Source organism: Thalia democratica, chromosome 4 (assembly GCF_965202585.1).
Source record: "Thalia democratica chromosome 4, ktThaDemo2.hap1.1, whole genome shotgun sequence".
Lineage (NCBI taxonomy): Eukaryota > Metazoa > Chordata > Thaliacea > Salpida > Salpidae > Thalia > Thalia democratica.
Window position 1 is genome coordinate 47,772,309 of NC_139168.1, and position 12,189 is coordinate 47,784,497.

General features: G+C 33.7%; 1 protein-coding gene across 2 annotated transcripts; it reads right to left on the minus strand.

The window, feature by feature from the left end:
* Positions 1-535: 535 nt before the first annotated feature.
* LOC145834168 (uncharacterized) lies at positions 536-11,652 on the minus strand. Of its 2 annotated transcripts, XM_082941533.1 has the most exons (6): positions 11,494-11,652; positions 8,535-10,470; positions 8,021-8,083; positions 4,656-6,709; positions 1,810-2,113; positions 536-1,634 (listed from the first exon to the last, which is right to left on the minus strand). In XM_082941533.1, exons 1-5 carry the CDS (start codon positions 11,569-11,571, stop codon positions 1,841-1,843), a joined length of 4,404 nt encoding a protein of 1,467 aa, XP_082797659.1. In that variant the 5' UTR covers positions 11,572-11,652; the 3' UTR covers positions 536-1,634; positions 1,810-1,840. The 2 variants fall into 2 exon arrangements, with proteins under 2 accessions (XP_082797659.1, XP_082797660.1); XM_082941534.1 differs by lacking the exon at positions 8,021-8,083.
* Positions 11,653-12,189: the final 537 nt, after the last annotated feature.

Sequence of the window (12,189 nt, forward strand, 5' to 3'; positions counted from 1 at the left end):
ATATAAATATATCTTCATCGTCGTACGTACCAAGAATTCCATACTCCGCCTAGTTTTTCTATCTAAGCTGTCCTAAATATTTTATGCTTCAGCCCGAAAACTAGCACTATTTGATGAATTACTTTATTGTACTTACTTAAATATTTTACTATACTTGCTAAATTAAAACTTAAAAGTTATGTTTTACTTTTGTAAAACAAATAAAAAAAACAATGATTAGTTTAATATGAATAACTGAAGACTTTTGTAAAACAAATAAAAAAAACAATGATTAGTTTTATATGAATAACTGTACTCAATTTTTTTTATGTTATAATGTATAAGATACCTTTCTGAAGTACTTGTATTATAGAAAAATATTGTTTGTAGTAAATAAATAAAACTTATTTTTTTAAATGGTTAACTTTTTTTATTTTTACTTAAAGTCTTCGATTAGTTTTACAAAATAAAGAAAAAAATTATAAGCTTAGTATTCAGTAATAAATAAAATTTATGTATACTTATTTAAATGTGTTCAGTTGAAACTCAGTTATAGTCACGTAAGTTTTAATGGGTGAAAAAAAAGAAGCATTGAAAAATAAAATAAAAAGAGAAAGAAGTAAAACGTAAGAATTAAAAAAATTAGTAAAAAACATCAATAAGGAATAAAAACTAAATTTATACACTTTATTTGAAAAACTTAAACTTTTTTTGTTTAAGAGAAAAAAAAAACAAAAACAAAACAATTTAACAACTTAAAATAAGACAAATTACACTGAAAAGGCAGCTGTGAAGGACTAACCACGAATTGACACAACTACTATACGTTGTACTGCAGCCAAGTAACTAAAAATACTACTAAAGCCGCTAAATCTACTAAAGAACAAAATATAGACAAATATACAATATTTACAAGTAAAAGAGTAATACCAGCCCTACAAAAGCTGCTGGATTCTACTACATGGCAAGTTAATTATGCACGAAATAATTACTTTATTTACAAAAAATGCATTTTATACAGATTAATTTTGAAAAGAAAAAAATCATGTGAGTATTTTTTACCAAAAGTTAATGCAATTTTGATATACAAAATCTCAAATGTGCTTATTTATTGTAAACAAGAATTTTTTTTTTGGCATTCTGTACTACTACTTTGCTTCAATAGTTCTTTTGCTTTTAAACTAATAGATAAACAACTATAAATATGAAAAATGTTTTAAATCAATATGAAACGGTTAAGTTGCAGAAAGTTGTTTATAAGAGAATCGTAACATTGAAAAATTGGGTTGTTTCTTTAATTTACAAGAGTATGTCATATTTAAAACAATTTTAACACGTATGGAGGCACTTCGGGTCTAAAAATGAAAAAAAAAACAACTTGCAATAACTGAGAGGTAACGTCTAAGATACCGGAAAATAAAACATTAGTTTGCAGCTTTTAAAAGACTTAGCAATTAGTAAGTATAGCTACTCCCCAAAAGAACAACCCTCTATTTATCATAAACAAGAAACAGATTAAATATTTGATTTTGTTTGTCTGTTTAAGTTGTTTGAAGTTTGTTGAAATTAGTTAGAAAACGGACTTTATTAGCGTCAACTACTGGCTGGTCACACCTGGCTAATAAGTTGAACGACTGAAAATCACTTCTGCAGTACTGTAAAAAAAACGTTGATGTCAGTCTTTTGCAGCTTTTAAGTATGTGAATCAACAAATATAAAAACATAGACAAGTTTTTTTTAGTTATTAAAAACTAGTTGATAAAAAAAAAACTATATAAATATTTCAGTTACAGAATAGGTTTTAAGTAAACTAAAAACCACAAAACTTACTTTAAGTACTTATCAACTATGTAGAGTTTCCTTATTTTTCTACCACTTGTTGTACTGGTGCGCTATCAACAGAACTTTCAACTGGTTTTGGGTCTACAGAACTTCCTGATGCTGGAGCAGGTTCGTCGTCAAGTGTTTCTTTGGCATCTTCGTACACTTCTGGTGTTTCTGCAGCTGGTTTTTCTTCCTGTTGTACAACCTCTTGAGCTACTTCTTGTGCTGGTTCTGGAGTAGGTTCTGGAGTAGACTCTGCTGGTTTGACAGGTTCTTCTACTGGAGCCGCTTCTTGAACTTTTTCTTCTTCCTTTATTTTTTAGCTTTAAAGTACGTTTTACAATTTACTTAACGTTAACTTTGTATAAGTTTCAAAATGTTCCTCTTTTGTTTTAAAAGTATTATTGTCTTATTTTATTTTTTATTTTAAATATCAATTTTGTAAGCAATTTTAGTATAACAAAACGTATAAATGATATAAAAAAAATTTGGTTTTTTTAATAAACTAACAAAACAATTATAATATTTTGTAACGAGTTGCTTAATGATTAAAAAATTAAAGTCAGTTAGTGAAAAATAAATTACTAAATTTGTTTAAAAACATTTTTTGTTTAAAGTAAAATTAAAAATATTACTACTAAACTTAATGAGATTAGTTATGATTCATCTTATTTATTAATAAAACTTAAAAATTAAATAAAGAATCTTTCTAACATAACTAAAATAGTGTTTAACAAAATTTTATTAATTAGTTTTGTATAACTTGCTAAAATTTCTGAATTTCATTCTAAACTTTCGATAAGCTAGTTTAATTAAATGTTTTGATATATTTTGAGCAATGACCATACTATGCTGTATATTAAAATTAGATTTACTGATAGACTTACGTGAAAATTAACATTTAAAAACATTTTAAAAGTTAAAACATAAGCTAATTTTAAGCTTAATTTCGCTCGATAAAAGTCTAAAAAGTATTATTCTGTAAGTTATTGAAAAGTCTGCTGAAATGAAATTATAGACAAAATTTTACCAATAAATGAAATAATTTAACTACACTTTTGTTTTATACTTGGCTTATAAACGAACGATGCTGCAAAATTTGAATTGTCAATTAAAGTGCTTTTACATGCATGCATGAGCACCAAAGTATGTTTGGGTGGGGTTTGCGCTTTACTTAGCTCGCCTATGTATATGAACTAGTTCTGAAATTTGTTTTTGAACAATCTTTAACTTAATGTCATTAGGTCTTTCGACAAGAAAATCATTCGAAAAATTTCTGTAAACTTTTTGAAAAATTAAAAATGTCAGAAAAATAGTACAAGTGAAAAGTTTATACATAATTAACTTATTATAAAACCTTAAAAATATTTACAAAAACTGTTTTATCATGTCCGAAAGCATGAAAAGTACTTTTTTCATATAAAAAATTAAAAAACATTTAACCACTGTTTTAGAAGTTTAAATTTAACGCAAATTTAAACAATTTAATGCAATAATTTAAAAGTACGTTGAAAATAAATTTTAGCTTTATATAATGGTTAATGTAGAAATTTTTATTTTGACAATCTTTGGATGAATTTAATAACTTGCTAATGATTTCATATCACACTATTTTGTTCAAACGCTAATTAAATTAATGCACTATCTCCAATTAATCTACTTTAATTTTAACACGATAATAAAGTAATTCTTGCTTAATTTAAATCTTTAGAGATTATAAAAGTTAAGTACTTATTTAATTTTTAAGTTAGACTTCATGTTTAAAAAAATCTAAATACATTACTTATAGTCTATGATACGCTGATGCTGTAGCTTAACTAAGCTTAGCTAAGTAAATATTATTTTGTGAAAGGAACTCAGCTAATTTAAATTAAAAGTTTAAAGACTGTGATTAAATTGAATAACTAATTTCGGTATTTTAGTATATTAGCACTATTTCATAAAAAAAAAAAAAATTCTACAGTAATTAGTATAACGTTTTATGCGAGTTAAGCTCTTAATCAACTTGGGTTGCCAATTCTAGTTGTAGCTAAACTAACACGCACGGTGATATTTTCCAGATTTAAAAGTCTTCTGCGCTAGCGAAAAGCAGGCGCCACACCCCTAAAGTTTACTGACAAAGTAGAAAGATGAAAATAATTCGCTTAAGGCAAAATATCGCTTTAGAAAACAAAAGTATATAGAGCGGTTTTGTACTTATAACATCATTAAATTTACGATAATTTGTTATAAAACATTTCAAGTTTCGTCAAAACACTTTTCAGATTTAAGTATTCAAAAATTTTTATCTGGACATCTGAAATACTTTTAAACTTGATTGATTTCAAATATTAGCTCATAAATAAGAAACATTAACTAATCTTTCTAAGCGAACAAAATTTATATGTAGCTATTTCAAAAGTAAAATATAAGGTGGTTTCTTAGTGTCACTTTAGTAAGTTATATAAAAGCAACACCAGAAAACCAGAGTTTTAAATTTCTTTAGTTGCTAGATTTGTATTATAAATGATTCTGCTAATAATACAATTAATTTGAATATTTATCACTTGTCATACATCTAACAAATCCTTTAGTAAAAAAATTGATTTGTAAGAACTTCGAGAAAAATTTCGTGTCCTATATATCAGTAGTACTTTACCTTAGCTTAAGTCTAAAAGTGGAGAGTTAATAACTATTGATTGGAAGAAAAAAAAGTTGCTTATAGTGACATAAATTTACTTTGTTTATATATCATATTTAAAATTATATAAAATAGTCTTTATTTAAAAAGAAAACTTCAAGAATACTACAAATAAATTTATCTTTAGTTCTTTTGAACAAGCTTTTTTATAATAGTATAAAAGTTAACTTACTTGTGCTGGAGCAGCTTCTTCTGCTGGGGCAGCTTCTTCTGCTGGGGCAGCTTCTTCTGCAGGAGCAGCTTCTTCTGCTGGAGCAGCTTCTTCTGCTGGGGCAGCTTCTTCTGCAGGAGCAGCTTCTTCTGCTGGAGCAACTTCTTCTGCTTGTGCAACTTCTGCTGCTGGAGTAGCTTCTTCATCTAGGGCAGCTTCTTCTGCTGGAGCAGCCGCTTCAGCTTGAACAGCTTCTTGAACTGGAGCTGCCTCTTCTGCTGGGGCAGCTTCTGCTGCTGTGGCAACTTCTGCTGCTGGAGTAGCTTCTTCTGCTGGAGCAGCTTCTTCTGCTGGGGCAGCTTCTTCTGCTTGGGCAACTTCTGCTGCTGGAGTAGCTTCTTCAGCTGGGGCAGCTTCTTCTGCTGGAGCAGCCGCTTCAGCTTGAACAGCTTCTTGAACTGGAGCTGCCTCTTCTGCTGGGGCAGCTTCTTCTGCAGGAGCAGCTTCTTCTGCTGGAGCAGCTTCTTCTGCTGGGGCAGCTTCTTCTGCTTGGGCAACTTCTGCTGCTGGAGTAGCTTCTTCAGCTGGGGCAGTTTCTTCTGCTGGAGCAGCCGCTTCAGCTTGAACAGCTTCTTGAACTGGAGCTGCCTCTTCTGCTGGGGCAGCTTCTGCTGCTGAAGCAGCTTCTTCTGCTGGGGCAACTTCTGCTGCTGGAGCAGCTTCTTCAGCTGGAGCAGCTTCTTCTGCTGGGGCAACTTCTGCTGCTGAAGCAGCTTCTTCTGCTGGGGCAACTTCTGCTGCTGGAGCAGCTTCTTCAGCTGGAGCAGCTTCTTCTGCTGGGGCAACTTCTGCTGCTGGAGCAGCTTCTTCAGCTGGGGTAACTTCTTCTGCTTGGGCAACTTCTGCTGATGGAGCAGCTTCTTCAGCTGTTGGTGCAGCTTCTTCTGCTGGAGCGGATTCTTCTGTTTGAGCAGTTTCTTCTGCTGGAGCGGATTCTTCTGTTTGAGCAGTTTCTTCTGCTGGAGCAACTTCTTCTGCTGGAGCAGCTTCTTCAACTGGAGCGGCCTCTTCAACTGGAGCGGCCTCTTCAACTGGAGCAGCTTCTTCAACTGGAGCAGCTTCTTCTACTGGAGCAGCTTCTTCTGCTTGAGCAGCTTCTTCAACGGGAGCAGCTTCTTCAGCTGGAGCGGCCTCTTCAACTGGAGCGGCCTCTTCAACTGGAGCAGCTTCTTCAACTGGAGCAGCTTCTTCAACGGGAGCAGCTTCTTCAGCTGGTGCAGCCTCTTCTGCTGGTGCAGCCTCTTCTGCAGGAGCAGCTTCTTCAGCTGGAGCAGCTTCTTCTGCTGAAGCAGCTTCTTCTGCTTGTGCAGGTTCTTGTGCTTGGGCAGGTTCTGCTGGAGCTGCATCTTCTACTGGAGCAACCTCATCTGCTGGAGCGGATTCTTCTGTTTGAGCAGTTTCTTCTGCTGGAGCAACTTCTTCTACTTGAGCAGGTTCTTCAGCTGGAGCGGCCTCTTCAACTGGAGCGGCCTCCTCAACTGGAGCAGCTTCTTCAGCTGGAGCAGCTTCTTCTGCTGGAGCAGCTTCTTCAGCTGGAGCAGTTTCTTCTGCTGGAGCTGCTTCTTCAGCTGGAGTAGCTTCTTCTGCAGGAGCAGCTTCTTCAGCTTGAGACGTCTCTTCGGCTTGAACGGTTTCTTCTGCTGGTGCAGCCTCTTCTGCTGGAGCAGCTTCTACTGCAGGAGTGGCATCTTCAGCTTGAGCAGTTTCTTCTGCTGGTGCACCTTCTTCTGCTGGAGCAGCTTCCTCTGCTGGTGCAGTTTCTTCAGCTGGAGCTGTTTCCTCTGTTGGAGCAGCTTCTTCTGCAGGAGCAGCTTCTTCAACTGGAGCAGCTTCTTCAACTGGAGCAGCTTCTTCAACTGGAGTAGCTTCTTCAGCTGGTGCAGCTTCTTCAGCTGGTGTAGCTTCTTCAGCTGGGGCAACTTCTTCAGCTTGAGCAGCTTCTTCAGCTGGAGCAGCTTCTTCTGCAGGAGCAGCTTCTTCTGCTGGTGAAGCTTCTTCTGCTGGAGTAGCTTCATCTGTAGATACATTAAGAAAATGTTGTTATAAATCCCATAGTCTATTAATAGTGTAATATATAAGGTTTTATGTAATAAATTTAAGTTTACACACATCAAAGGTATTAATAAGAATTTATATTTAAAACTGAAAAGTATACTATGAAATTTGTTAAGTTAAAACTTCTACCAAGTTTTAATCCTTAGTAACAAAAAAAAATATCTTTTTTATATTTTAGATGATATATTTTAAATTATTTGTTTATGTTGCATAACTTAGTATCGATACTTATTTTATATATTGTACTATTAAAGCTGTAGCAAAAGTTAATACTTTAAAATGAAATTTTGTAACATGTTTAAAGTCATAGTTTCCAAAGCAAAAAAAGCAGGTAAAAATATCAACTACAAATTTTTTTAAAACAATGTAGTTAGTTGTAATACTTCATAAGTTGCAATCCTTACTAAAACTGTATTAAACATATATAAATTAACGAACAAGTTTCTGTTATAAGTCTGCTTAGTTACAAATTAATTACAAAACTCTTCAGTTTTTTAAAAATTAACAAAGTATTTTATTGGAATAGTAAGTAAGAAATGTCGAAGCTAGTTATATTTATTTCACAGTATGCTTAAAAAAAAGGTTTGAATATAATTTTCTTTATTTAATCTCATTTTAATGACTTATTTCTAAAATGCAAACAATTGCATACTAATTATATAATTATATATAAAATATTTTTCTTAAACAGTCACAAATTAATTTTACTCTTTTTATAAATCAGAAACTACAAACAAAAAGGAAAGTTTTAAATAATTATGTTCATCTTATTCAGAAAGCTATTCTATATTTTATGTAGTTTCAAAACGGGTAAAAATTTATTACATTGTAATTAATTGTTATATAGTTCTTTTTTGTTTGTAAGATAAAGTTTAATGTACTAGTTATCGTAGGATGTTTAAATTAGTATTAACTTTTTTCTTCTGACTTTTGAGCTAAGGTTTTACAAAAAAAGATATTAAAGCATGAAATAAAAAAAGTTAAAGTGTAATTTTTATATTTGATTGAAGTAAATAGTTTCAATAACATGCGTAACAAAGACGTTTGACATAAAATAAATACATGCGAATCACTAGAATTTACATGCAAAAGCTAAAATAAGTGGTATTTGATAAAAACAAAGTAACTTCAGCTTATTATTGAAGCGAGAAACAGCCTATATATTACAAACTTTGGTTAGATAATTCCTACGCAGTTACAATACTTATACTAATTTGTCAAGCTAACAGTCTGATAATTTGCTACTACAGGCTTCTAATACTGCTTCTTACCTTCTAAATTTTGCTTTTCGTCCCAGAATTTCTTTAACTCAACAAAACGGCTTTGATAATCGTCTATAAAAAATCAATAAACTTTGAAAATTTAATAGCTTTATGAATCAATTCTAAATCAAGGCTTTACCTACATTTATATCTTACTAATTACTTCTTTTTTATAACAGGCTTTTATAGCTAATTGTAACTAACTATTTTACCAACAAAAGTAAAAATTCTTGTTCAACATTTCCTTTAATTTTGGTGTCAGCAAAGGTTTGTGTACATATTAAAAGAAAATAAAAAAATGCTAAGAAAGTACACAAAATGATATATTTATAAATTTTGTTTAGGCTTTTCTAGACGGTAATTTAAATTTTTTAATGATTTACATGTGCAGTCTCGCATTACCTAAATTTTCTTATAATAAAAAAAATAAATAAGTTTGGTTAGTAAAACTAAAATAAAAGTTTGAGCATGCATTAAAAAAACTTTTTTTTTTTAATTTACCAAAAAAATTACGAAGCCTAACCTTGAACTGCTTGGACAACTTCTTCAGCTTGTACAGTTTCTTCAGCTGGAGCAGCCTCTTCAACTGGTGCAGCTTCTTCAGCTGGAGCTGCTTCTTCAGCTGGAGCAGCTTCTTCTGCTGGTGCTGCTTCTTCTGCTGGTGCTGCTTCTTCTGCTGGAGCAGCCTCCTCTGTTGGAGCAGCTTCTTCTGCTGGTGCAGCTTCTTCTGCTGGAGCAACTTCTTCTGCTTGGGCAACTTCTGCTGCTGGGGCAACTTCTGCTGCTGGAGTAGCTTCTTCAGCTGGGGCAGCTTCTTCTGCTGGAGCAGCCGCTTCAGCTTGAACAGCTTCTTGAACTGGAGCTGCCTCTTCTGCTGGTGCAGCTTCTTCTGCTGGAGCTGCTTCTTCTGCTGGTGCTGCTTCTTCTGCTGGAGCAGCTTCTTCTGCTGGAGCAGCCTCTTCTGCAGGTGCAGCCTCCTCTGTTGGAGCAGCTTCTTCTGCTGGTGCAGCTTCTTCTGCTGGAGCAGCCTCTTCTGCAGGTGCAGCCTCCTCTGTTGGAGCAGCTTCTTCTGCTGGTGCAGCTTCTTCTGCTGGAGCAGCCTCTTCTGCAGGAGCAGCTTCTTCTGCAGGTGCAGCTTCTTCTGCAGGTGCAGCATCTTCTACAGAAGCAGCCTCTTCAGCTGGAGTAGCTTCTACCGCTTGCGCAGGTTCTTCAACTGGTGCAGCTTCTTCTGCTGGAGCTGTTTCTTCTGCTGGAACAGCCTCTTCTGCTGGTGCAGCTTCTTCTGCTGGAGCTGCTTCTTCAGCTGGAGCTGTTTCTTCTGCTGGAGCAGCCTCTTCTGCAGGTGCAGCTTCTTCAACTGGTGCAGCTTCTTCTGCTGGAGCAGCTTCATCTGATGGAGCTGCTTCTTCTGCTGGTGCTGCTTCTTCTGCTGGTGCAGCCTCTTCTGCAGGAGCAGCTTCTTCTGCAGGTGCAGCTTCTTCTGCAGGTGCAGCATCTTCTACAGAAGCAGTCTCTTCAGCTGGAGTAGCTTCTACCGCTTGCGCAGGTTCTTCAACTGGTGCAGCTTCTTCTGCTGGAGCAGCTTCTTCTGCTTGAGCAGCTTCTTCTGCTGGAGCTGCTTCTTCAGCTGGAGCAGCTTCTTCTGCTTGAGCAGCTTCTTCAACTGGTGCAGCTTCTTCTGCTGGAGCAGCTTCTTCTGCTGGAGCAGCTTCTTCAGCTGGAGCAGTTTCTTCTGCTGGAGCAGCTTCGTCTGATGGAGCAGCATCTTCAGCTGGAGCTGCTTCTTCAGCTGGAGCAGCTTCTTCTGCTGGTGCAGCCTCTTCTGTTGGTGCAGCCTCTTCTGCAGGAGCAGCTTCTTCTGCTGGTGCAACCTCCTCTGTTGGAGCAGCTTCTTCTACTGGAGCAGTTTGTTCTACTGGTGCAGCTTCTTCTACTGGTGCAGGATCTGATTTCTTACCAATAGCTTTATTCTTGATCGATTTGAAAAAACTTTTAAAGCCTTTTAAAGCTTTAGGTGTTTTTCTTTTTGAGCTAGTACCAGCCTCTTCAGCTGGAGCAGCTTCTTCTTCTGGAGCAGCCTCTTCTGATGGAGCCGCTTCTTCTGCTGGAGCAGCTTCTTCTGCTGGAGATGCTTCTTCAGCTGGAGCAGCTTCTTCTGTTGGAGCTGTTTCTTCAGCTGGAGCTGCATCTTCTGCTGGAGCGGTTTCTTCTGCTGGAGCGGTTTCTTCTGCTGGAGCGGCTTCTTCTGCTGGAGTGGCTTCTTCTGCTGTAGCGACTTCTTCAGCTGGAGCGGCTTCTTCAACTGGAGCAGCTTCTTCTACACTTTCTTGTACTGTTTCCTTTTTAGATTTTTTGAAAAATGGAAACTTAAACTTTGATTTTTTAGAAGGACTTGCAGCTTCTTCAACGTTCGCAACCTCACCATTTGTTTCTTCTACTGCTGTTTCATTTTCTTCCTATAGAAATCAAAATCGTTAAGTTTATAAATTTCATTGTTACTTACACTGGAACTATTTGTAATTTTTAAGTTTCTTCTAAAGTTTTGTTCCATTTAATTTTAACTAATAATGTGCTCAAAAATTACCTAGAGCTCCATATAAAAACATTGTAAAGATCTTCAAAACATTGAACAATTAGTTATCTAAATATTTGTTCTAATTTAGCTATAGTTTTATAATACTTAACGTAATAATATATATTAAATTATACCCTATAGATCCAAACAAGCAAAGATTGTCGGAAATCTTTGCAAAAAAACGTTTTTTACTTCATGCGATATAAACTTTTATTTTTTAAAATTGTATCTTATGAATAAAATCTTTCAGAAATTTAATTAGCACAAATTTCATAATTTTTTTTTTTTTTAAATCTTAAAGATGAAGTAGTTTATAAGATTTATCTTAATACAGTTTCTTTTATGAGTCTACTTATGCTATAAAGTGTCTACAAGTTATTAACAACTTAATATAATATTTGTTATAAATTGTAAGATATTTTTATAAGCAACTTGGTTTAGTCATGTTATATTAAACTAGACTGTAAACGCAAGAAAAATCTATAGTATGTTACAACGTAGTATATTAAACATAAATTATTTTAATATGCGGTGCAAAATACAACTTTTACTTTATACATGAAACAAAATGAATTTATATAAAAGTAATACATTGTTTGTTCTTTAATTTGTTACCCGAAACAAACTTGTTTAAAATGTTTTTTTATATTAACTTTTTCAGTTTGCAATGGAAACTTTAAATTTATTTTTTAGAAATACTAGTTTGTTTACAAAACTATTCTCGAAAATCGACGAACTCTGATCTTTTAATTACAATAGATAAAATGTTATCCGTTAAAAAGAATTAAATTTAGTAACTGAAAACTTAATATATTTTCAAATAAAATATATTTGTATTTCAAACTATCTAAATTATATACACATCTAAAAAAATTGTAAAAAAAGAAGAGTTCAAGAAACTAACTTTAGCAACTAGATCTTCCGCCACCGCTTCTTTTTTGACGCTATACTTTTTAGGTGACTTGCTTAATGCCTGACCCATGATTTCAAACTACGCTTTTTCTATTCGACAAAAAGCAGTGTCCTTTTGTACCTACTAACTTTGCTTAAATTGCTAAAATGCAACTCTGAAATTAAAATAAAGTTAAGTAAGCGCTTTATTCGGTATAAAGTCTAAGTTTTAAAATGCTACAATCAATAGTTCACTTTTAGAATGTAGAAATACCTAACAAATTATTTTTATGACCAAAATAGTAACAAAATAATTTGATACATTGTAATTTTTTGAACAAAAAGTTTAAAAAATACTTGAGCACTGCTAAAATACATACAATCTAAGCGACTTAGAATTAAATTAAAACGTTAGTCTAAATACATAAACGCTTTTAGCAAATGAACTATTATATAAAGTAAAAATTTTTAAGTTATAAAACTTTATTTACTATATATGAAATAGTGATCGTTTTTATTTAGAAAACTTAAATAGTATGTTTTATCATTATTGTATTAGTTTTTTGTAGTTTTGTTTTATATCTGATTGTTTTTTTTTCTGTAGTTTAACTTAATCTCTTTGTAGTAGATAGAAAAACTAAATAGATTTGAGTGTAACTAAAAACATAGCTGACACTAGCACTCAATATTAAACCAAATTTATTTCTTT

Coding starts and splice junctions, on each gene's coding strand:
- LOC145834168 (XM_082941533.1), bottom strand. CDS start 11,571: ATGGGTCAGGCATTAAGCAAGTCACCTAAAAAGTATAGCGTCAAAAAA. Junction 6,710..8,020: donor CGAAAAGCAAAATTTAGAAG/GTAAGAAGCAGT, acceptor ATGTATCTACAG/ATGAAGCTACTCCAGCAGAA. Junction 2,114..4,655: donor AAGAAGCTGCTCCAGCACAA/GTAAGTTAACTT, acceptor TAAAAAATAAAG/GAAGAAGAAAAAGTTCAAGA.